Below are 25,127 nucleotides of genomic sequence, written 5' to 3' on the forward strand. Positions count from 1 at the left end.
ACTGGGGCAGGGGAAGTGAGGGGCCCTGAGCACATTTGTAGCGGGCCAGTGGGGTCATGGGCACGAGCAGCGCCCCCTCCCCCCCCACTGAGTGAAGCAGACATGCACACCTACACCTCCTTCCTCCCTGACAGCGGTGTCCTGTCCCAGCCGCGGTGCGCTCAGTGCCACAGCCTCACCCCCAGTGCAGGCCATAATGTGGATTGGGTGCCCAGGCAGGCTATAAGCAGAGCAGAGGCAGAGTGGAGGCTCCTGAGTGGGTGGCAGTGCTGTGGGGACTGGGGATCGGCAGGGTGTGGAGCTCCAGTGGCTCAGGGCTTCCCTGCAGGGATGAGGCTGCCACACCTCATCACAGCTGAGGACCCTAATTATACCTGGGTCCCAGTCCAGGCACTAGGATTGATCTTCCTGTCAGCTGAGATGAGATTTCTGCCACAGAGAGCTGGGATTGCCACAGGGGGACATGGCTGCGTCATGCTGGCACCGATGGGCTGGAACGTGGGAGTTGGCACATGTGCTGCCTGTTGTCCGGAGAGCCGTGGTGTTGGGGAGGGGTTGGTGGAGGGAGGAGACACATTCACCGGCTCAGAGGCTCCAGAACCTATGTCTCTCATGAATAAATAAAAATTTTTAAAAAAGAAAGAAAAAAGAAATACAGAATCTGCCTGATGCTGTGGCTTAGGCAGGGCCTTGGCCCTGGGCTCACTGTGGCACTAGAGCCTCAGAGCTGCTGTCATACCTGCCACCCCTTATGCCACACCACATCTCTGGGTGGCCATGGGCTTGGGGCCTGGGCAGTGACTGTGCCTGCCTCTTGCTCGTCCTTCATCCATGACCTCATGGTGCCCAGAGTCGAGTTCTCTAGAAGCCACTAAGGACTCAGCACGCCCTCAAGAGGGTGGTGCTCAGTCCTGGCACCAGGAAACCTACTCTGGCCCTGGGTCCCTACTCCCTCCCTGCTCCCTAAAATACAGATTCTTTTCTCCTGGTAGGGCACTGCCTCTCAGGCAGGGGTCTCCAAGGGTGGAGCAGGAACCCCAATAGGCAGGCAGGCTCATCCGTGTCCATTGTCATGTCTTCCCTGTCATTGTCCTCATTGTCCTCATTGGCCTTCACTCTGCTTGTTGTGGGTTTGCTTAGAGCCCCCAGCCTGTGTCCCTTGCTTCCTGCAGGCCCACATGACCTATCTGAAGCCATTCCAACACTCCATGGGGGCTCAGATGACCAGAGCCCTGGTGTTCCAGCAAGGATGTTGCTTTGGGCACACAGCCCGTCTGTGTTGTCAATGTGGCGGTGATGGGAGCCAGGTCCACAGAGCCCCAGGTCCCAGGCAATGGAGCTCAGCACCACCACACCTCTGTCAGCCCAGGAGGAACCCCACAGGCCTTAGGGTGAGGTCATGTGCCATCCTTCAAGACAGGAGGATGGGCCAGGATGCAGGCAGTCAATGGAAGCACAGGGAAAGTTTATTACAAGGAATGACTAAGCATAACAAGGGCTTGCTAGTGTGTCGAGGCCTCGAGACCCAGGAGGAACAGATTCCAGGGCAGCCACTCCCCCTAGAGCTGGGACGAGCCCGGGGCCTACACCTCTCAGCGGAGGCCCAGCCCTGGCTCACAGAATGGCAGGGAAGTCACAGGAGCCGAGCTCATGGGACTTGCCGGGAAGGCTGCTCAGGGGCGGTCTGGCTGGGACCACAGTGGACCATTGCTCACCAGAACCAGGATAGAAGAGCTTTTCTCTGTTGTCTGGTTATGTCTCTCCAGCACCTTCTCCTTCACATCAGACCATGTGGCAAAGGAAGCATTTTTGAAGAGTCCACCTGTTTCTACCAAGTGGATGATGGAGGAAAATTTGAGGCAGAGGCAGTGACTTGATGATCAGTGTGGGGAGGGGCCAAAGGGCAGTGGTGGCTCTTTCTTTTCCATCACTTCCTCTAATGACCGCTGTTCTGATTTCTGCTTTCACGCTTCTGTGGGCGCACAAGCTGAGTGCCGCACCTGCTGGTTCTAGAGCCCCAGTATGTTGCCCTAAAGGCACGCTGCTTTGTAAGAGGACCAATCTGGCGGCTTCCAAGGCCTCACTGATAAATGGTGGGAATCCAGGCATTTCAGTTCAAGATGGGAAGGAATCCAGGCATGAGCTGTGGTGTCTACTCCCTGAGGAGGACAGAAGCAGAGGTCCAGTTTGGCTCAGGTCCTGCTCTGTGGCTGCCCCACAGAGTGCCCATGGTCCCTAGACAGGCGTGGGGCAGGGCTCCCGGGGCTCTGCTCTTACATGACTGTGTGTACAACAGCCCAGGAGCGAATCATGTGCTTCTGCCCTGGCCCCACAAGCTGTGAAGCCAGCAGGAACTCTTGGACCCTCTCTGCAATTACCTGCCCCCTCCCCCCGACTTCACAGTAGAGGCAGTGAGGCTGCAGCCCCATGGCCATCAGCACCCAAAAGTCCCAGATATGCCAGCCTCTGGCCCTGTGTTCACCTCTCAGCTCCAAGAGCCTGGCTTTGCTACCCACCCATCCTGACTTACTTCCTCCAACACGTGATGTTACCTGCTTCCTCTTCCTCGGCCCCTCCAGGCTGGGTTTGTTGCCATGGTCTTGGCATGTGGGGACCTGGCCCCTCAGAGGCCTTCAGGTTGCTGACATGCAGGTCAGGAGGCTCTAGCAGAGGCACAGGGCTGGCATGGCCAGGTTTCTTTCCTTGTCCCTGATATCCGAGCAACCCAAACAGCATGGCCCTTAAGGCTGGGGGTTCTTGGCTCCTCTTAGCTTGCTGTCCCTCACCCTCCATGCACAGCTCTTGGCTTAAAGGCTTCCCCTACTCTGGTGGGCAGGCTCTGCCATAATACATGATAAAGGCTTTGCAAGAATGGCCAATATCACAGAATTCCGGATGTACAAGTTGGCATTGTAAAATTTTGTCATTGTAGGGCTGGAAGAAAGAGCCCTGTGCTGTTGTGTACAGATGTAGAGGCAGGCCTAGCTGGGGAGGGCCCTGAGGGCATGCAGAAGTGAAGTGTCCTCCCAGTGCCAAGTCCCTGAAGCCCTTCTGCTCCTGCTCCTTGGCTGCTACCCTCCAGCTGGCAGGTTTGGGCAGTACCTACACACACCCGGTGCACAGACCCATCCAGCTTCTCCTGCCAGCACCTGAAATGTTCTGTCCTTGCTTCCTAGCTGGGCCGAGAAGCATGATAACTGGAGATTTCAGAAGACGAGGCAAACCTGGCTGTTACTGCATATGTACGACAGCAACCAGGTGTGTGCGCACTGGGGGGAAGATACATGTACATGCTGGGGGGGGGGGGGCAGGTGTGTGTGCACGTGTACAACAGTAACCAGGTGTGTGTACCTGGTGGGGAGGAGGAGAGGAGATGTGTGCATTCCCAGGGACGTAGGGATCTCCCAGATGATAGTCTGTGCATACTTGGGGGTAGGGGTCAATGTCCCATTGACCAGGATGGCAGGGCCTGCTTAGGCCATGGGAGCCTGAGGCTTCCCTTCCAGCAGGGGCGTGAGAAGGGCAGACCCCCAGCAGCCAGGCCTGGCCAAGACTATGGTTAAGAAAGAGGCCCTAGCACTTGTGGTAGGAACCCCGCCAGGGGTCCCCAGTCCAACCCCTGATTTTACAAAGGAAAGGATTTGCTTGGGGGCGTAGAGGAAGAATCCCTGCTTGTCCAGGGCAAGACTTGGGCCAGGGGCTTGCGGGCTTGGGTCCTGGGCTGTCAGCCTGCCTGCTTCAAGCTGAACCTTCCCCAAGGAAGCTGCTGACCATAGGGGAATTGTCTTCCCAGGCGCTCTTGATCCAGGGGTGGGTGGAGTAGTGTGGTATAAGAGATACTGTGTTACCCCCAGAATGCTGTAGTACCCTCTTCCTGCAGATGAGCCAGGCCTCTCATGACCACCATGGGCTCTACTGGTTCTTACTGGCATCCATGGGCAAGGGTCCCATCTGCAGTCACATTTGCTTGTCAGTCCCTGTCATTTCCTTTAGCTTGGATCTTCCTTCACAACCTTGGTGTGCTTGGAGAGGCCAATTATCACACCCAGGGGCAGGTATTTGTGTCCTCCTAGCACACCCAGGAGCAGGTACAGGATGGTTTGATCCTGATGTAAGTCACATGATTCAGGGGACACCTGCTGGGTTTGCTCCTGTGGTGATCTATGGAGCCGTGTCTGTAGAGCTGCTTTGAGATTATGCAGACACCCCGTTTCTCATCCCACCTGTGTCCATTGGTCAAGCAGGAGCTCTTGTCTGGGTCAGTGGTCACTGTGCACACAGTGTGCATCCTCCTCTGCATTTGTCAGTCAGCATGCTGCTCTAGGGGAGGGCCTGGCTGCCTCCCCTGTGATGCTGCAGGGTCATCCCTATCAGTGTAGATTTTCTCACAGGTGGTCATCCCTTGCTGCCATCGTTTGTTTTGACAAGTATAGTTTTCATTATAACTGTGGTGGCTCTAGGATGGGGAGGTTGAGGGTGCCTGTCTGCACATGATGGGGGGAGACCTCTGTGGAGAAAGCACCTAACAGCCACGGTCTGAAATGAGACTATGGGTATGGCAGGGTGGGGAGGGCAGATGTCCACACAGATGCCAGGGTGTTGTAGGAGTCACAGGCTGGCAGTGTGATCTGTGGCAGAGCCTCACTTCGGGGCAATGACACCGCATGCTTTCCCTGTGACCCTACTGTCCTGCACAGCCCCATGGCAGCTCTCCACTCCCTGCAGCTTGGGGCACAGACTTCTGTCCCCAGAGCTCTTGGGAGCAGGTATCACACACAGGGAGCCAGCAGGAAGCTATGTGCAGAGACCTCTGTGCCCTGACCACCCGTCCCGGGTCTGTGTCCCCCGCTCTGCTCCCTGGGGCTGGAGCTGCTCCTGCACAGAGGTGCTGGGCAGTGACCACAGGCCAGGCCACTCCCAGCCTTTGTAGACACACTGCTTCCTGAGGGAGCCCCAGGGCACCTCGGGAACCACTGCTGCAGCCAGATGGCCCTTGCTTCCTGGTTATCCCCATCCCCCTGAGGCCACTAGTCATCACAGCAGTGCGAAGTATGCTGGGGAGAGGTCATAATTTTGATGAAGCCTGATTTTTCTATTTTTTCTTTTGTTTGTGTTTTTTGTGTCATAACTAAGGAATCATTGCCTATCCCAAGGTCAGGAAAACTCTCCTGTTTTCTTGTAGGGGTTTTTTAGTTTTGTTCTTGCAAATTTGGGCCTTTGACCTATTGACCACTTTGTATGTGGTGAGTTAGGTGTGAATACACACCATCCATTGAATAGACTGTCCTCCCCACAGTGGACTCGGTAACAGAAAGGCGGCCCAATTTCAAAATGGACAGAGGGTCTATGTAGACGTTTCTCCAGATCAGATGATTCAGGTAGCCAGTGAACACCTGCAGAGGAGCCCAGCATCACTGGCATTGGAAGAAACACCCACCACACCAGGGTGACCTCTGTAAGCAAGGACGGCCAGTGATGCCTGTTGATGAAGACACAGCTTCCCTCTGAGATGTGCTGCTTATAGCATCTTATTCCCGTGTTATGAACGGATCATATCTCCTTATCTCTCTGAGGATGGTAACAATACAGTTGCGATATCTTCTCTCTGTATAACTTTTATTTTATCCAGGTTGCATGGTGTGTTTGCGTGACTTGGCCTCTGACTTTGGAATCAGAGACTGCTCAGATGTGGTACCCTGTGGATGTAGCCAGGGCTGCAAGCACCCTAGTGGCCTGTGTGCTTCCATGCCAGTTGATAGGCTGGGCTCAGGATCTTGGATCTTCTCTCCTGTATTCTTAGATTTCAGAATAGAATCTTCTAGTCTTGCTGCAGGACACAGGCTTGGCTGTCAACACTATGGAAGCTGGTGAGGGGGTGAGCAGCCAGTCGGGGGGCAGCGCATGCAGGGAGGGGATGGGGACAGCATGGAGTAGAGGGCAGTGCGAGATGAAGGGAGGCAGCCTGTGGGAGAGCAGTTGGGAAGGCTTCCCCTCAGTAAGTGAACTCTCATGCCCTCTCCCTGTGCCCAGCAGTGTGCCTAGCCCACCACACTGGAGTCCCTGCACTTCCTGTGTCAATGGCTGTAGGTGCTCTGGGTGATCCATCTAGGAAGCCCTTGCTGAATCCCAGGTCATGAAGATTTTCTGTGATGTTTTCTTTTAAGAGTTTATTAACTCACACTTCTAGGTTTCTGACCCCTTCTGAGCTGAGGTCTGAGTACAGTATGAGGTAGGCTCCAGCTTCCTGCTCTTGCACACGGACATCCAGTGGTCCCAGCCCCGTCTGTTGGAACCACGGCTCCTTCCCCATCAAATGGTCCTGGTGCCCTTGTCAGAACCAGCTGACCGTGGGTGGAGGGTTACCACCTGGGCCTTAGCGCTGTCCCCTTGCTCTAGGCATCTGTCCTTGCCAGTGCCTCTACCTCCACTACTGTGGCTTCAGACTTGAGATGTGGGGGGTCACTGGCAGTTCTTAAGTGGATCTGGCCATTCCTTTGCTCTCGCCTCTGGACGGGACCAGCTGAATCTAGAGTCAGGTGGGTGGGGGTGACAGCAGCAGAACTCGGTTTTATCAGCATGGGCTTCATCCCCCTCAGACCTCCATTCTTTGTCCTAGAAGTCTCTCTCCTCACTAACGTGTGTTTACTTTTGGCTTCGTAACATTTTGGAGGGGGTAGGAACCCGTGGCTGCTGAGCCTGAAGCCAGTAGAGGGAACAGCCTAGGACTGGGAGAGGGTCACTGCAGGAGGCCCGCCCTTCCTCCTTGCCTCCCCAGTCCCATGGTCTTGCAGACCATGGACAGAACGGGAGCAGGTGTGTGGCACAGGCCCTCCCCCACCCCACCTGTGTAGTTGGCATGCCAGGGGCTGATGTGGTGCTGCTACCTGGCCGCCGAGCTCTGCGGGCCTGGTGCAAGGGTGGGGGGTTCCTCTTGCAGGTGCAGGGGTGCAGCTGCTGGGCCAGGAGTCCTGCCTGGAGCTTGGGGCCAGACTGTGAACACCTCGTTTCTCCACTACTCAGCATTCACGCTCCACACGCTACCCTGCCTGGTCCCTGACACCCTAATCCTCTTCCCATCCCAGGTTCCTGATGAGCTCTTCTCCACACTGCTGGCCTACCTGGAGGGGCTCCAGGGCCGGGCCCGGGAGCTGACAGTGCAGAAGGCAGAAGCCCTGATGCAGAAGTTGGACGAGGCTGGCGGCATGGACCCCCTTCCTCAGGGGAAGACCCAGCGCATCCGGCAGGTGCTGCAGTTGCTCTCCTAGGGGGGTGGCCAGTGGGCCAGGGCCACTCTCCGGATGCAGCTGGCTGCTGCCTCCCAGAGGTGCGGCCCCAACGAGGGACAGGCAGGCTTACCAGCAGATCAGTGACCAATGGGCCTGGGGACTCCCGGGTACTGAGTCCCCGTCCCTGCTGGCTCCTGACCCTTGGAAGGACTAACTCTGGCCAAACTGTTTATCGATGATGATGTGTTTTCGTCCCTTTACAGCAGAATGTGACCACTCCAACATAACCTAGAGATGCCATCCTGGCTTCAGGCCCCCAGGGAAGTTGCTTATTGAGGAAAAGGTCTATTTTTCTACTGGAAATGTCTTAGAGACTGACCAGGGCCAGCCCTTCCCTCCAGCTGTGGTCTGTGCCTGGTGGGGGGTGAGAGTGCCTCTCTGCTGCCGGCTACCAGCGTCCTGGTCACCTGCCTGCATTCCCCAGTGGGTCTGGGCCGTGGCTCGCCCATCCCTCACCTCCCTCCTTGAGTCTGCTGGGGCCTCACTGACTAGTCCCAAGGAAAACCTGGCTGTGTTTTCAATAAAACCGGCCATGTCTGTTGCCTATGGTTCTTATTCTGTACATCTTATTCTCGTTTGCCTGTCCCAACTGTGAAGAGCTTTTCCTGAGCGTGCATCAGGCTGTGGCTGAGGCCCCCCAGGACGGCATCCTGGCAAGCTCCCCATGTGGCACAACTGCCTCTTGGCACTGAGCACTTGCTCTATAGGCGTCTGTTTGCAGATACTGGCAGTGACCATATTGGCTGCCCTCCCACAGCCACCCCAGCAAGGAAACAGGCCTGCTGTCTGCACAAACACGGGACATGCTCGCCCCATTCCCAGAAAACCACATGTGCTGAACTCTCTCAAAAGTCACTTAGGGCATGGAGGCCCACACCTCCTCTGCTTGGGCCACGTGCACGCAGCAGGCCCGCCCTTCCCAGGACCTGTGGAGAATCTCATAGGGTTGCAGACAAGTGTGGTGGTCTTAAAACTTGTCCACCAAGGCTTTTGATGCTCTGCCCCTGGAACGTAGCTCAGCTTCCAGAATGGGAAGAAGCAAAAGTGACGCTGTGTGATCCTGGAGCAAGGGCAGGAGGAGGAGGCAACTGGTGCTCTCCCAACGTTTGCCCTTGGGACTTGGCCCACTGACATGGGATGCCCCAGTCATGTGAGGAGGCCACATGGGGGGTGCTCAGGTGCTGATGAGTCTGCAGATGGCTGCTGCCCCAGGTGACATGGGCTGAAGCAGAGATGAGCTGTCCCCACCACGTCCTGCTCATGTCACAGGTTTATAAACTGTATTCCAGGGGCGTGTGCAGTAGGTAACCAGGACACCATGAAGCTTTTCAGGTGACCTGCTTACGTTGTGCATCACAGTGCTAATAGAGTCAAAAGGCTGCAGGCCTGTGTGTAAACTCCTTATTCTAGGAGAAGGCCTGGGGCCAGCCAAGCCCCCCAGCACCATCCTCCTGAGCGCTGTCCCTTCCCAGCTGTCCCCCAGCAGTGCCCCCTAACAGTGTCGCACCCCCCACAGTGCCAACACCCCCAGCAGTGTCCCCCACAGCACTGTCCCTTTCCAGATGTTCCCCCTGCCAGCATCCCCTCCCAGCGATGTTCCCCCCCAGCAGTGCCCCCTCAACACCATCCCCTCCCAGCGCTGTCCGCCCCCACCCCAGGCCATCCTTCCCCCAGCAGTGCCCCCCACCCCCAGCACCATCCCCAGCCTCAGGTTCTACTGTGACTTCAGCTTCAGTCATCATGAAGTACCTGTGCTGAGGGACACTTCTGAATGATGAGGTTAGGGCCTCAGGTGCATGGGCCCAGGAGCACCCCACTACTTCAGAGGGGCCTGGGCTGGTCCTTGGGCCTACCCTCGTCTCACCTGTAACCCAGACCCCTGGGTTCTCAGGGTCATGCTGCCCCACCTCCCACCCAGCACTCACACCTCAGCGGCACCCCTGTGGTAGGGGTGATGCTCCACTACTTCCTGGAGGGCATTTGGCCCTGGCCCCCATCCACTGGTGCAACTGGAATCCCTGTCACACATAAGCACGTGTCCAGTTCTGGGTGGGAGCAACTGGTCCAACCCCTTCTTTGTCCCAGGTGGCTTCTGGAGACAGATGACAAGTCCTGACTCCCTAGTACCTGTCAGGTGAGTATTGAGCAGAGAAGCCCTCTGGCACCATGAGTCGGTGCAGGTCTGTGAGAGCATTATGGCACCACAGACAATCTGAGTGCCAGCCTGGCTGTGTCCCAGCTTTGAGGCACCCTGAAAACTGTTCTGAGTACTAGACATAGAAAGGAAGACCCATAAGATACAAGGAAAGGGCAGGTTTTTTTTAAGGAATCAGAGCTGATTGATCAAGAACCATAGCTCTGGGTTTCTTGGCAGCCGCATTGGAAAGGGAAATGTGATGGGTCCCAAGTCCTCATTTTCTGTTGCTAGAAACGGTGGGGATAGCAGGATGCTCCCCAATACCAGACGAGGGGGCTCTTTCCTCCCTATGAGCTCCTGTTGGAGCATGAAGTGCTGTGCTCTCTGGAAGGTACAGAGGGAGGTGACACATGTCACCTGGACAAAGCTGTCGACAGGCATAGGTGTGGGTGTGGGCCCAGCCTCAGTTGCTAGGGATGCCAGTCCGGTGGCCCTGACAAGGCGCCAGGGGCAGTGACGTGAGCAGGCCTGAGCCCTGGGGCCAAGCCACAGCGAGGGGTGCCTAGGGGCTGTCTGTGAGCCCCTCACTCACCAAGGCTGCATGGGGCCATTGGGCCAGGAAATGTCTTGACAGTGGCTGGTGATTTCCCGCCGACACCCCCCCACATTGGAAATAACTCAGACGTCTATTGGCAGCTGAACAGGAAACTGAAGTGCACGGTGATCACCAGTAAAAGGGAAGAAGCGTGAATACGGGCCACCGTGGGGCACTGGGTGGGGGACGACAGGCCACAAGGACACACTGTTGACACCACTCAAATGAAATCCTGGAGACGGTGGGCCAGCTCATCTGTGGTGACAGAACACGAGGCAGGGGCTGGGTGGACGCTCAGGCAGCAATGTAGCCTATGGCTACCCGGGGTATGCAGGTGTGACACACACTCAACCTCCTTATTCACGACACCCCAGGGGGAACAGAGACAGGGCCTCTCTGCAGAGCTCAAGGCAAAACACTGGGCTCTGGAAAGAAAACGGTAAAACAGGCTTATTGTCACCTTAACATCTGTTCTCACCGAAGCTCTATGCCTCCATCACATAGACGGTCTCAAGCACCACTAGGATGTCAGAATAGGCGATGGGGGGATGGGACTTCGGGCGGGGGTGTGGGTGTCAGACTCAGCAGGCCCATCAGCACCACCAACAGCGGCCTGCAGCCCCTACCCCCACCCTCCGGCGTAGCAGCCTTCCTCCGGCTTCCCTTTCTGGGGAAACATGACTTCCTATGGTGAGAAGTGGGGACCAGCTACCAAGTTGCCGCTCACAATGCTTTTCCTCCCCATGTCCCAGAAGAACTGTCTGTTTTTAAATAAACCAGTCTTTATCCAGTGGGAATGTCTCTGACAGATACTGCCCTGCCCAGTGGCAGGCAGGAAGCTTAGGGCTAGAGGGGCCTCAGGACGTTAGGTGGCCACAGAACCAGGACTCTCAGCACCCCGTGTGTCTGTCCCTACAGCGTGGTGGGCCCCCCTCTTTGCAGGGGGAAGGCAGCCCCAGGCCGGGGTCTCCATGTGATCCCTAAGCCAGGCCTGCTGGGTGGGGTCCAGGGCAGCCATGGAGATGCGTGTGTCGTTAATGTGCTGGTGACCTCGTAGGTCAGACATCAGACTTGGCACATTGTTCTCCTTTAGTGTATAAAATGCTTATTTTGTGTCAACTCCATAAAGCAGGGTGAAAAGGGATGGATATTCCCCAGGTTTTCCCCAGTCGGCAGCCTTGGCTCTCCTTGGTCCCAGCCAGCTGGCCCAGCCGCAGCCCTCACTTCACAGCACCTGGTGAGTTCATGGCAGGGGTTAAGGGAACCTGAGAATGGGGGACGCAGGGATCCCCTGCAGAGGCTGCTTGCCTCCCAAGCATTGGACCAGGCTGGGCAAGGGTCCCGCATGCACCATCCCTGTGCCCAGCCCACCTCAGATCTGCATCCATGCCAAGCTGTGAGTACCTGGTGTGGGGACCCCAGGAAGCTCAGGCTCACATCATGGACCAGCAGGGCATTAAGATCACTGTGGGGATCTCATGCCAGAGCTGCCATGTACCCTCCACCAGAGCCCCCCCGCCCTGTCCCACCTGGAGGACCCACCCTGGGGGAAGGGGCCCAGAGCAGCACATTTGTGGAGGGCTTTCCACTAGCATCTACACCTTCCCACTTGGCAGAAAGGCTTCTCAAATTTGTTCTTGGCCAATTAAAACATCAACTAGTCCTACTGGCTTCTTTGGAGAAAACATAAGTCACTAGGGAGAGTGGTTCATTTTGACACCTGTTCTTAGAAGTTAGGAAACACGCGGCTCAGGTTCTGCATCCTGCCCCTGCCTGAAGCCCACCAACGCGGGAGGTGCAGCAGACCCCACTCCTATGCGAGGAGTGGCTTCTGGAATCAAGGTCCAGGCAACACGGGGTTTGCCATAAAGATAGGAGACTTTCGTAACAGCAGCTTTTCGCTTGGAATGCTCACATTTCCCCTGTTCTGGCTTTCCATGTTCTCCCATCAACCCCGTCCCCAGCAGCCAAGTCTCTTCAACCCACAGCTTCTTGAAAGGGTTTCCACAGCCATTCTGGAATGTTCTGCATCCCTGAAGAATGCTGTCGATTTGTTCACTGAGATGAACTTAGGTCAGATCCGTGGTCCTTGCACCATGCAACTGCAAAGTAAAGTGGCCCGGCCTTCAGGGCAGGCTCCCGGACTCTCTGTGGGTGTCAGGTATTTCAGACAGAAGGAATAGAAGGACAGAGTGCATACTCCTACTCTGCCACCAGCTTTTCCTAGAAACAAACCCAATCTGGCACAGTCCATCACCCCTCCCCCAGAACACCCCTTCTCTTCCTCCACAGGGGTCCAGCACAGACACGGCACATCTGGAAGCATCCATGGTTTGAGGTTTATTTGTTGATCGCAACAGTCCTGGGCAGCTTCATTTTCATCCCTGGACATGGCTCCCAGGTAGGGTCACGCCCTGATCCCGTCGTTTCTCCCCTAGGGGGCACCCTCTGTGTACACTGGGACTGTGGGCCTCAGGGACCCCTTTCTGCAGCTGCACTGGGACTTGTCCCGATGCCTGGTTTATACTCGGTGGGAGCCTCCCCACAATGTTGCCAACACTTCACGTGACCGAAGAGCCCAGTGTTCACTGTGACGTGTCCACCCTCCCCCAGGGAGGCCCTCTAACCCCCATCTGCACGCCCCCTGTCCTGTCCTCCCTGGGAGGTGTTATGCCCAGTGCATTCCCCAGAGAAGGTGGTGCTGTCAGGCTAGCTACTCAGGCAGAATGGACCAGCATAGCTAACTCCCTGTCCCATCCTCAACCCACCCCTCCACCCGTCTGCCAGCTTGCCCTCCTGTATGCTCTGCCTCTGACGCAGATAAGGTTTTGAATTTAAAAAGCGAAGGCTTCCGTCATGGGAAAAAAAGAGGATCCGAAGGGACCAGAGAAAAGGCTCTGGAGTATGGCAGCTGGTCAAGAGGCTGCCTCACATTCCCTGCCAGCCTCCTGCACCTCCCACCCAGAGCCTGGGACAGGGAAGGGTGACCAAGGTGGCCTAGAGCCACCATAGTGCCCACTCCACCCTGCCAGGCTCCCAGGCCACCGAGGTACAAGACTAGATAGCTTTGAATTTCAGATAAACAGGAAGTGGGTCGGTGTGGGGGTGTCCCATGGAGGTCCATAGAGAGCCCTTGCTGTGCACCCCTGACCTGGCATCTCTGGGCCCTGTCAGCCACAGCGCCTTGCCCAAGAACATCTCCTAGGGACCTTGGTACATTTTGAGTGTAGAGAATGGAAGCTGGGCTTTGGGGTCTGTGCACCCATTTGCTTCAGGGTCCCATGAGGTCGACAGGGTCAATTGTGAGGGGGTTCCCGGCATCGTCCCTGCAAACTCCTGCTCATCCTTCCTGCTCAAGTTCTGCTGTTATCCCTCAGGGTCCCCGATCCTCTGGGTGGCAGCTGTCCCTCAACTGGCCCATGTCCAGGGCTCAGGGTCCTGGTTTCACGGGCCCCGAGGAGTCCCAAGAACAGGATGGAATCTGCAGGAGCCCCAGCCATCCAGGGCCTGGCACAGCACAGACTGAACCTGCTGGGAATGCAGGTCTCAGGCTGGACTCTGAGTGGATGTCACCCTGCACCCCCAACTACAGGTAGATCTCTGTGCCTGGGGGGCACCTGTTCCCCACTGGCCCTGTGGGGAACTGTGAGGGTAGCATGGAGGGGGAGTGGGGAGAAGAGGCAGCGGGGAGCCCAGGAAGGCATGCATGGGGGTGTTGGGAAGGAGTGCTTCACTGCTGGAGTGTGAGGGGCACCTGAGGTACAGGTGGGGGGTCTGAAGGCAGAGGGCAGGGAGGGAGCTCAGCTGCCCTGGGGAGACCGGAGGAGGAGTATAGACGACTCCAGGTATGGAGAACTGAAAGGGGCCTGAGCCCCTAAAGAACAGGATCAGGCCAAGGAAGGGCTTTGGGGGCCCCATGAGGGGCTGCCTGTCTGTCCATCCACAGAGCACCTCAAGCCGGGATCTGGGGGAGTGACTCAGACCCTCCCCTAGTCTCCTTGGTCATAGCCCCCAGGCCTGGGCACTGCACAGAGGGCCTGGGCTGGAGGCCGCATGGTGAAAGCCGGGGCGGGTGTGGTGTCCAGGGCATCGGGGCTGAGGCCCGGTGGGGGCAGCAGGCGATACCTGTGGAGGAGACCAGCAAAGAGCAGGAACAGCTCCGACCTGGCCAGGCTCTCCCCCACACAGACGCGGCGGCCTGCAAAGGAAACCAAGGCACAGGCTGGGGGCTCCAGGCCTGCTCTTTGCAGGCTGTGCCAGGGAGCTGGCCAGTTTCCTAGAGTAGAGGGAGAGGGGAGTCTCTGGGGGGATGAGAGAGGGCTCAGAGTGGGGGCTGAGAGCAAGGTCTGCAATAACCCAGATGCAGGCCAGCTCTAAGGCTACGGACAGTGGGAGGCCCAGCAGGCTTGAGCCTGAGCTTCCGAGGTCTCTGGTGACCAGGCTATGTGGGGGTGAGGGGCCCCATGCTGCCCCCACCTGTGAGGGCTGTGGATACCTGCAGAGAAAGGCAGGAAGGCTGCCCGCTTCACAAAGCGCCCCTCAGCATCCAGGAAGTGGCCGGGATTGAACTGGCGGGGGGTCTCCCACTGTGTCTTGTCCAGGAGCACAGAGCTCAGCAGGGGGATCACAGGCGTGCCCTGTGGGCAGTGCAGCAGGTGGGCCTGGCACCCCCTCCCCCGGGGGTGTGCACGGAGAGAGAGGGTCCCCCCAGGGGACTCCCAGCGGGGCCCACCCTGGCCCAGAGCAGAGGGAAGGAGGGATGGAGGGCCCTGCCCCCTGTCAGGGTCCAGGAGGGGGGTGCCCACCTTGGGGAGCAGGTAGCCGCCCAACTGAGTGTCAGCCGCCATACACCGAGGCACGTGGGGCAGGAGGGTAATGAACCTCTGGACCTCATGCAGCACAGCATTGGTGTAGGGCAGTGACCGCTGGTCCTCCAGTTGGGGGGCCCGCCCGGGCCCCAGCACACGGTCCAGCTCCTCCTGCACCCGGCCTGCAAGTGAGAGGGTGGGCGCCAGTATCTCTGGGAGCCTTGAGCCTCTAAGCCCTGCCAGACCCCCACCCACCAAGCAGGTGGCTGTGCGCTGGGAAGGGAGGCTGGAGCTCACATTGCACACTTGGGTGTTTGCCCATCAGGAGGGCAGCCCACTGCAGTGTAGCCGATGTGGTTTCTGTGCCAGCCATGACCATGTCCAGGGTGCAGGCCACTATGTTGGCCTCGGCAAACAGGCCTTGGGGGTCTTTCCCCTGCAGAGGTGAGTTTGATGGGACTTAGCTAGAGGTTAGGCCCCATGGAGCCCCCTATCCAGCTCTGAGCTCAAAGAAAGGATAGAAAACAGACTTGCTGGGAAGGCAGAGCCAAGTCCACTGAGCACCTACTATGTTCTGGGCTCACCACATCCTTGCAGCCACCTGTTGAGGCAGGCACTGCAAATGCCCATTTCACAGATGGGGAGACTGAGGCTCAGAGGGACCCCCCAGCTGGGAGGTGAAGGGGTTGGTGCAGGACCAGCATGAACCCCACCCCCAACTCTAGGCCCCCAGATGCCCCCAGGCCTCTTAGGTGGTAGGGGGGATCTTGCCCATACCTGGCCCTGCTGAATTAAGGCATCCATGTAGCTCTGCACGGGGCCTCCCCTGGGCATGGAGGGCCGCCGCGCCTTTAGGAGGGTCCTCAGGATGGCTCGAACCTCCTCTATCTTCCGCAAGACTGGCCGGTGCAGCTGGAAGAGGGCCCCGAGCCAGGGGTAGATGTTGAACAGCTGAAGACAGAGGGCGAGACAGAAGCTGGGGTTAGGGTGGAGGCCCCAACCACACCCACACCCCACCCCACCCCCACCCCGGCAGGCACGTTCACTTGTCCATGTCCCCTCCCCAGACGCAGCCCCAGACTCCAGGCAGGTAGCCTGAGTGGGTCCTGCCCGTGGCCACAAGAGGGCGCCCAGCTTCGTGTGCGGGGCCCCTGGCCCTTCTGGTGGGAACAGCAGCGGGCGGGGTGAGGGTTGGGGGGGGTGGACTCCAGAGGGGACTCCCACAAAACCCTCTGTCCCAGGTCAGGAAGGGGGGCGCCGCTGGACAGGCCACACACCTTGATGGGGTGATATCACTCCTGCAGACGGCTGTGGTCATGCCCACCCTCCATCCACCAGAGCCAGTAGGATGGAGAGGGGGAGAGGGTTGCCTGTGTGGGAATAACTGAACCCTACTACCAATCGTTAAAGATGACTTTGCAAACCTCAGAGCCTCGGCTGACCCTGCTGTGAAAGGGGGGTCATGGCAGCGTTTGACCAGGTTGTCTGAGGGGCCAGCACGTGCCCATCATGTAGATATCTGCTGCTCTCAGCTCTCGTGGGTGTGCCCCAGAGCAAATGCGCTCCCTGGATCGGATTACACAGAACGCCTCTGTGGTGAGGAGCTGGCACAGGGACAGAGGCTTGGGAACTTCTACTCCAACCTCTCTGCCCTCCAGCCTCCTGGGGCTGCCTGCTTCAGCCAGGAGGCCAAATCCTCCCATCCAGAGGACGTCAGAGGCTCCTAGGACTGAAGCATGAGGGCCAGAGACTCTGTGGTCAGCCCTGGCCTCCTGCCCATGACCACGGGTCCATGAGAGGCCGGGAGCGATGACATCACCGTAAATACACACACCACAAGCAGATGGATGCGCTTAGCGAGTTATCACACAAATGATCATGACGGCAAATACCTCACGTTTTGGGAAAGAGTGAAATGCATGTGCCCCTGGGAATTCTGAATGTCAGCAGGCCCAGTTCATGTCATTTCTGTGAAGAACTCATTTTGGGTGGATGGTCCCTGGGTTTAAGGTCTGGGAGGACAGGACACATCGAGGGAAGACATGCTCAGTCCCCATCCCCACCTCTGAGCAGGTACATCTGCTACTGATGGGCGGGCGTGGGAGGGGGCAGATGGGGACCCCTGTCCTATACCCCCCTCATGCCCAGAGGGCACAGCGGACTGGCCTGGGGTCACATGGCCAACTGCTGTCAGAAATAGGACAGGCCTCGGGCCTCCTGGCTCTTAGTCTGGTGCTGCTTTTGCAAGGTAGCAGCTCACCTCTCTATGGCAGGGGCAGTGTTGAGACCACCCCCCACCCTAGTCTCAAGCCTGTGTTCAGCTCCCTGACCTCCACCCCAAGGCTGGGAGCAGCCACCTCTCACCTGCAGGCTGGGGGTCCCCAAGAGGACCATGACCTCATCGATCAGGCTCAGCAGGGACACAAACATAGGATCCTGGTAGTCGAACCGCCGGCCAAAGAGCAGCGTGAATGTGATGTTGGAGGGTGCCCAGCCGAGCAGGGCCAGGGGGAAGGGCTGACCTGGAGGAGTGGGGAGACAAGCCTTAGGGGGTGAGGGTCACCCTCCCCCCAGGAGTCTCCCTACCTCTACTCACCTCTGTAGCAGTCCAGCTGCCCCATAAGGCACCTCAGCTCCTGCAGGACATTGTCAGCCATGGGCCCTCTCCCTACACCCAGGCCATGGAGGGTGCGTATGGTGAACTGGCGAGCGGCCCTCCAGCGTGCCCCTGATGAGAAGAAGATGCCTGCAGGCCAGAGGAGTTGCCCGTGAGCAGCCCGGGGTGATGCAGGCAGGGAGCAAGTTAGGGGCCTGGCCTGGGCCTCACACTAGTGCTGAGCCTATTCTCCCAGGAGCTGACCTTGGCGAGCCGTGTCCATCTTGTTGTGTCTTGGTCCCCTGCCATGTGGACACTGTGTCCCTCCCCAGGACCCACACTGGGCACACTCTCCTGCTGCTCAGAGAGGCAGACCTCCCTCTCCCAGGGTCCAGGAACTCCCTTGCTCAGCTAGCCTCTGCCCCCTCCCACCCCGCGCCGCACACCTACCCCCACCTCCCTGGATGAGCTGGAAGATGGCAATGGGGGGCCGGTCAGCCAGCTCTGGCCCCGTGCCCACCAGGGCCTCTCTCACAGCCTCGTAGCCAGCCAGCACCACCGTCTTCTGGCGCCCCAAGTGGACAGTGAACACCGGCCCATACTGTTCTGAGAGCTGGTGGGGACAGGAAGGAATCAGCCAGAGGCCCCACCCCCAAGCTCCCTGTGGGCCCCCCCCAGGTGCAGCCTGAGCAGGGTAGGCCCTGGGGAGACTCAGCCAGGAATGGCCCAGGCAGGGTCTGTAGAAACCGACCAGCAGTGAGCATGTGTGAGCAAAGGTGCAGGAGGTGTGTTTGGCTGGGCCCAGGTCCAGGGGACAGTGTCCTGTTTAATCCCGCTGAGCCCCCCCCCTCCATTCCAGGGGTGGGGGTGGGGGCTGCCAGTGGTGCTGGAAGTACGGTCATGGCTTTCTTTTCAGGGGAAACAGCAGAGAGGGCTCCTTGGGACCCCAAGACGAGGCGGGCAGTAGAAGGGGCTGTCTGCAGGGTGGCTTGCAGTAGAAGCCCAGGGTCAGCACAGGGAGCAGAGGCCCTGTCCCCACTCAGACCCCCTTCAGCATTGAAGCCCAGACAGACAGGAGCAGGGAGTGCCCAGGCCTCGACTGGTCAGCTTGTCCCACAGGAACCCCCGTGCCCGGCCTGGAGGCGCAGGACCAGACTGCACGGCAAGGGCTGGCCTCTGGGGCCCCTGTGTGTGCCTGTTCCCCTTCTGTGACTTCACACATGGGGAAACAGACCTGGAGGCAAGATGTGAATTGCTGTCCATCACGTACACTGAGGGGTGGTGCCAGACCTGCCCTTCCCATCCACACCCACTCTAGTCCCCGAATGCGGGACAGTGGCCCCTGGGCGTGACACCAGGCCCGGCCTGAGAATGCTGGCCCCCAGGGTGCTTCCTGCAGCAGCTCTCCTAAGAGGCCAAGGCTGCAGCCCCTTCCTCTCTACCCACATGCAGTGCCTCAGGGCCACCAGGCAGCCTCGAGGCGGGTTTTGGAAGCAGCAGCACTTCTGGTGAAGGAGGGTGGAGTGGTCGTGGGAGCCGTGCGTGGTTGGGGCACAGTTGGCTGGGCTGTACTTGTGGGGGCCAGGCCTGCACCTCCTTTACCCGTGGGCCTGCTTTCAGCATGTGGCCAGGACCAGCCAGCCGGAAGCCCAGGCTGGAAGCAGCCACATCCAGCAGGTGCCCCCTACCCTGCAAGCACAGTTGTGTGCCAGTCTAGCTTCCTTCCCTCACTGGACCTCTGCTGCATGGTACTACTCCTGGGAGCACCTGCCTCTTCCCCTCCATTGCCACCAGTCCTGGCTCTCCTGTAAGCGTTCATCAAATGCTGTCCCCTCCAGGAGGCCCTCCTGGCCTGACACTCCTGGCCCTCTGCTCCTTAAATGGCCTATCTGCTTCCCTGTAGGACGGGATGTCTTTCTCTTCCCCAAGGCAGGTTGGGCACGTAGGCCTGCTGTGTCCCCTACCAGGCCAGCGCCAGGCTGGGACACAAAATTCCTAACCCATAGGGATCCTGGAAAACAGGCTCAGCTTCCCCTGAGATAGGTCTGGGGTGTCCAGGTGGCAGGAGCCCAACCTGCCCTGACCTACCTCCATCAGTGACTGGTCCTGCTGTGACACACGCAGTAAGTGCAGGTTTCCTATGAGCGGCAGTGGGCGGGGCCCAGGGGGCCAGCGAGAGGCTGAGGAGGGGGTGCGGGTGCAGGTTCGGAGCAGCCCCCAGAGCCCCAGGAGCAGCAGGATCCCCAGGAGCAGCAGGGCCATGAGGACGGCAGGCGGTGAGGCCCCAGCTCCCCACCCTATGCCTTATAGGCCGCTGGGAGGGCGTGCCAGTGCCTTACCCCCCCAACCCGAGAATGTGGACCGAGCAGTTTGCAGGGGACAGCCAGGCAGCTTAAAGTGACAGGCGTGTGTGGAATGTGGGGTCGCGTCTGTGGCACGGAGCCAGGGGGCCAGGGGCCGTCCAGGGGGCTGGCATCTAGGCCTCACGCTTGGGGCATTTTCATCCCTTGCCTGCCAGAGAGAGCACACCGTGGTGGCCAGTCCTCCCCTCCTGGCAGGGCTCTGCCTTCTGCCTCCGTCTCCCCATCAGAACTGGGGCTCGTGGGGCTTTGAGACACTCTAGCTCTGAGGGGAGCCCCGAGCCTCCCTCAGCAGGGCCCATGGAGTAAGATGTCCATGGAGACGCTGGTGATGGATGGCCCGTGAGGGTCCGCAGAGCAAATGCCCCAAATCCCAGGGCCTTCAAAGGCTGCCAGAGTGTCCTCTGTAGAGTCTCTGAGTGACAACCTGCTCCCTGGTGGCTTTGAGGGCACTGTCACCTGGAGCGGGAGGCACCGGCCTGGGCTGGGTGGGGCCAGGGGCTGGCTGGGTTTATGAGCCCCCCACCCCTTGTCTATCTGTACTGAACTCTGGTCCTCTCAACCCCGGTGCCCCGGCTGGGAGGGGAGGAGGCGCCACTGTGGAAAGGAGCCGTGAGCAGCGGGAGGGCTGCTGGCATCAGAAGTGGCTGGGCCTGCTCTGCGCCACCTGCACTGACATGAGGCAGCTGGAACCCTGTCCCCGCACTGGGCCCCTCGCGGTGGGGCCGTCTCCTGGGGATGCCGTCCATGCCCCTGCACGAACCCCAGCACCGAAGCAGCACCCCTTCCAGCCTCCATTTGCATACCTCCTGTAACGGGGTGCTTACTGTCTTGTGGGCAGACTGTCCCGTTGCACAACCACAGGCTGCGGTGAAGAAGGACAGCTCTCTCACAGCTGTGTCCCGATCATTTGAACTGAGTGCCAGGTCCAAGGCCGCTACTAGGTGCATAGGCTGCAGGTCCTGGATGCCTAGGACAGTCCACGTAATTGACCCAGCAAGCATTTATTGAGCACCTGTGTGTGCTAGGCTCCACCAGTAGCTAGGGCCACAGAAATTGGTGGTCAGGAATCCAGAAAGGGCCCCCCAGCAGAGACCCCCCTCTGCAGCAGAGACCCACGTGGCAGTGGCTTTGCCACTGGAACACCTCGGGCATTGCAGCTGAGCATGTGAGTCACCAGGGGGAAGGGTATCCAGCAGAAGGAACATCTCTGCAGGTCCTGGAAGCAGGAGCAAGCAAGGCGCTGGGTGGAGAGCTGTGGGAAGGGGTGAAGGCAAGAAGTCAGGGTCGGAGGTGGGGGCCTGTCCTCCATGGCCTCCTCCTTTGGGTTGGTGAGGCCTGGGCACCTATGAGCCACACTGGGTGTGAAGCCCATACTTCTTGGCAGCCACCTGGGAGCAGGCACTGTCCCCTGCAGGGTGTGGCTGTGTAGGCTGCGGGGGAGGGGGGAACGGAGCGGGGACTTTACCAAACCACCCGGCTTAGCCAGTTCTTGGCATTTTACCTGCAAGACCCTTTAGCGCCTGCTGACAGCCTAGCGGGGTCACCCCCATTTCTCAGAAGAGGAAGGGGGCCAGGTTTGAGGCGCTCACAGCACCCCCCCGCCTCTGGGTGTGCTGGGGGTGAGGGGCATCAGGGCAGGGTACCCCACAGCACCCACCACGGTGCTTTGCCGGTATCCCACCCAGTGGGGCAGGGGTGTGGTGGTGAGGGGTGCAGACTTGGGAACCAGACACATCGAGTCAGACTCCCAACCCTGTCCCATAGGCCCCCTGACCCTACTGGTGTTTCCTAGGATCTAGCATGGACAGGGCCAGCAGTGTGTGACTGGGGGACGCAGCGCAGGCCCCTGTGCACGGGGTGAGCCCGCCCCGTGGGCCAGGCTCAGGTGAGGCCAGCCAGGTACCGGGAGTTTCTCAGAGCCCGGCCAGCAGGGCTGGAGTCAAATCTGGGCCCTGAGGGTGGAAGTAGGGGCTTGGCTGTGAATCTCTCTGGCAACCGTGAGCGTCAATTCTTTGACATCCAGGCCTCAGAAAGACGTAGCTGGGAGGGGACCCAGCAGAGTGCCCCTGCCACTGTCTGGGGACAGGCCTCTGGCTGGAGCCTCAGGAAGCCCACCTGGCAGGGGTCCTTTCCTATAAATGGAGGTAGAATTTATGCCCAGTGAAGTCCAGCCTTTTCAGGGTACGGTTCTGCAAGTTTTTACTAACTCCTATGGTCGTGTGACCACCCCCACGATCAAGATGTGGGGCAGTCCCATCCATCCCCCCAGATTCCCATACCCCCCACGCTGATCCCTGCCCTGGCCCCCGCACCCCTGCACCTGTGTTCTGTTTCTACTGTTCCGCCTGAACCACACGTCATATCCATAGCAGCATGGGCAGTAGGGCTACAGGGTTCTCAGTATAGGAATCCCATGGTAGCACGGGCCACGGGGCGATGGGGGTCATGGTGCAGGACTCCCAGGGCGGCACAGGCCAGGGCCCAGGAACCAGGGAAGGTTGGCAGAGTAATGAGTGCGAGAACGTCCACATCCTCATCCCTGGAACGTGTGAAAACACCAGGTTCCACAAAAAGGGCATTAAGGTAGAAGGTGAACTGAATTCGCTGTCAGCTTATCCTAAGATAGGGAGACTGTCCTAGATTGTCCGTGGGGCCCGGGAGGGGAGGAGGCGGTGGAGGTGAGCCAGAACTGGGGCCCTGTGGGGACTTCTAGGGGCTGGCTGGGCTGCTCCAGGGTTGTGGGGAGAGCCGTGTCAGACTCTGACCTCAGGCATGATGTTGGTGAACTTGTGTTTTCAAGTTTTGTGAATGAGGGCTCGAGAGTCAGAGGCCACAACTTGTGACCTAGCTTTGGAGTTGCACAGCTTTGTCACCTTGGGGTGGGGGTGGGGTCCTGAGGCTGCCCCAGGTCCAAGGGGAAGGGCAAGGTTGTAGAAGGGTCTGTGGAGGACAGAGGTGGGGAGCAACTGTCCCATCTTCCCTCAGAGTCATCCCGCGTTCCCTGAGGGCTCAGGGTCCCTCTTCCCCGAGAGTGTAACCGCTTTTGCTGTGTCCCCGAGGTCATGGGACTCAGATGCCCAGATGCCATGGACCCGCTGCTGGCCAGGCCTTGGGAAACCCTTCCCCACGACCTCCCAGGCCACCTGTCCTCCAGCTGCTCATCCGAGGCCCATCCTCAGCAACTTCTAGGGAGTGCCCACCAACACTGGGGACACATCCTGCTGAGGGCCCCAGTGGCCCCATGGCTCACACCTGTGTGACCCCTGGGGCTGCAGTGAAACCAAGAACCACAGCTGGGCATTTAGAACTCCCAGAAATACAGTCTGGCAGTCGGGACCAGAAGTCTGCATGGGGGCTCATGGGCCAGTTGGCTGCTTGAGGGCTCTCTGGAAGGACCTGGCCTGCCTCTCCCACCTGGCCTGCCATAGCCCATGGTGATCTCACCCCGGGATCCTCACCACTCACACAGAGATCACTGGGCATGTGTTCTGCAGGGGCAACCAGTCAACCCACCACGGTGTCCAATAGGCTGTATCTCATGTGGAGGTGTTCCTGTGGATATTTATCCATTAAGCAGATGATGGACACACATCAGCAGGGGGTCCATAGCCCACCAGCGACCTCCAGGGAAGTGAGCCTTCTCCTCGTCATGCCGCTCATTCCTGCGTCCTTCGACAGATACGCTGGCACCTGTGCTGCACCTGGTGCTGTGTGTGCCTGTTTGCGCTGGTTCTAATTTTATTCATGTGCAGCAAACAGCTCGTGTTCAAGCGAGTTTATATGTGCATGCAGCCATGAAACCTTCACCAAGTTTGAGGGAGTGAACACCCCTGTCCACCCCGGAGTCTCCTCCCGCCCTTGTCTCCTTCCCTCTGTTCACTTGCTTTTTATTTTTGCGGTGACAGCGTGGCCGCATCAGACACCATACGGCTTCCTTGTCTCCTCTGCATTGTTCTGTCTCGTGGCCAAAAACATCCTGCTCAAAATACCTGTGTGCACATGTTGCAAAGGGTGCTGTCAAATCAGTTCCTAGAAAAAAAAAAAATAAATAAGTTCCTAGAACTAGAATCCCCAAGCCAGGGGGCTTCTCCACATTAGACTCTGGCTGATTTTTGCCCCACGCCGGCAGGGCATTGTGCACACTGACCCCCACGTGGCCTGGCTCTCCCCATGACCGCCCCTGTGGAGGGTGCTGGGAGGGGCCCTCGCTCACCGGCCCCTCTACAGCTGCTCCGGGTACTGCCCCCATCTGGTGCCAGTGCTGGGTGGGGGGCTGCTGGGATGTGCCCACGCCTCCAGCCCAGGCCAGCTTGCCAATTTTCTCAGCATAAAGAACAACTTTCAAGCTCAGCACTTCTGAGCTTCAGGGCTCTGCACATACCTCCTGGCTCCGCCACCTATGGGAACCTTCCTCCAAGGCTCATGGCGTCTGCCATGATTCTGTGCAGCAGGGACTCTTTGTAGGGGAAAAAAACCCAAACTGGCTGGAGTGATGTACTGGGTGGAATGGCCTCCTGCCACAATCCACGTCTCCCTAGAACATCAGAATGGGCTCTTGTTTGGAAAGAGAATCTTTGCAGATGTAACCAGGCTTAGATGAGGTCATCCCGGACTAGAGTGGCCCTAACTCCAATGTTGGGTGTCCTTAGCAGAGACAGAAGAGTAGAGGACATAGACACAGACAGAAGCCAGGTGACCCCGGAGGCCGAGATGGAGGCTGTGGCTATGAGCAAGGGATGCGGGGCAAGCAGGAGCTGGAAGAAGCGGGAAGGACCCTCCCTGAGAGCTGTGCAGGGAGCGCAGCCCTGCCCACCTCAAGTTCATCCTTCTGGCATCCAGAGCCCGGTGAGAATAGGTTTCTGGTGGTTTGCCCCCCCGCCCATGTATGGTGTTTGCAGCCCCAGGCTCAAATAAGCAGTGTTCAGGGTAACTCCCCAATACGCAGAAATAAGGCAAATGGGTGATACTGTGTCCCTTCATCGTACCCCTGAAGTCCTGGTCCAGCCAGCCTGACTGAGCACCATCCGACCCTCCCAAGCAGGGCCGTGTATGTGACTTACATTCACTATTGATCAGGCCCAGGTGCCCTCAAGCCAGACGTTCACTTGTAGGAAACTAAAAAGCTGCAAGTGATTGTTTTTCCTGTAAAAATGCAAATCACTTCTGTCTGGCAGAAAAGATAATCCCAAAGATTATGGTTTATTGCCCTGTAAGACATTAACCTGTTCCAGGTTCAGCTGAGCAATCTGACTCTGGCATCCTCTCTTTTCCTCTGACCAGATGTGGATATATCAGGGTTGGGGCGCCCTTCCTAGAATCAGCCTTGCCATCTGGCCAAATTC

General features: G+C 58.5%; 2 protein-coding genes across 17 annotated transcripts in view; one reads left to right on the forward strand and one right to left on the reverse strand.

The window, feature by feature from the left end:
- Positions 1-23,877, forward strand: part of CHLSN (cholesin) — a 145,159-nt gene extending 121,282 nt beyond the window's left edge. For 6 of the 16 annotated variants that reach the window (XM_072753344.1, XM_072753342.1, XM_072753345.1 and 3 more), the window contains 3 exons: positions 3,177-3,258; positions 7,083-7,244; positions 11,148-11,779. In XM_072753344.1, the coding sequence (XP_072609445.1) occupies positions 3,177-3,258; positions 7,083-7,244; positions 11,148-11,708 (805 nt within the window). In that variant the 3' untranslated portion in view covers positions 11,709-11,779. Of the gene's footprint in view, positions 1-3,176; positions 3,259-7,082; positions 7,838-11,147; positions 11,782-12,310; positions 12,420-13,395; positions 13,611-23,279 lie in introns of those variants that run through there. The other 10 variants (XM_072753350.1, XM_072753351.1, XM_072753349.1 and 7 more) reach the window with 5 other exon arrangements.
- On the reverse strand, positions 13,873-19,684 carry CYP2W1 (cytochrome P450 family 2 subfamily W member 1). The gene is made up of 9 exons (XM_026011275.2): positions 19,511-19,684; positions 17,873-18,035; positions 17,423-17,572; positions 17,191-17,348; positions 15,604-15,777; positions 15,124-15,262; positions 14,824-15,008; positions 14,514-14,655; positions 13,873-14,216 (listed from the first exon to the last, which is right to left on the reverse strand). Exons 1-9 carry the CDS (start codon positions 19,682-19,684, stop codon positions 14,008-14,010), a joined length of 1,494 nt encoding a protein of 497 aa, XP_025867060.1. The 3' UTR covers positions 13,873-14,007.
- Positions 23,878-25,127: the final 1,250 nt, after the last annotated feature.

This window comes from Vulpes vulpes, chromosome 3 (genome assembly GCF_048418805.1).
Source record: "Vulpes vulpes isolate BD-2025 chromosome 3, VulVul3, whole genome shotgun sequence".
Lineage (NCBI taxonomy): Eukaryota > Metazoa > Chordata > Mammalia > Carnivora > Canidae > Vulpes > Vulpes vulpes.

Bases quoted from the DNA above. Each gene is read 5' to 3' on its own strand.
- CYP2W1 (XM_026011275.2), bottom strand. From the start codon at position 19,684: ATGGCCCTGCTGCTCCTGGGGATCCTGCTGCTCCTGGGGCTCTGGGGG. The intron at 15,778-17,190 runs GTGAGAGGTGGC...CTCTGTCTTCAG, and splicing joins TGGGGACCCCCAGCCTGCAG to CTGTTCAACATCTACCCCTG. The intron at 14,217-14,513 runs GTATCCACAGCC...TTTCCTTTGCAG, and splicing joins CTTCCTGCCTTTCTCTGCAG to GCCGCCGCGTCTGTGTGGGG.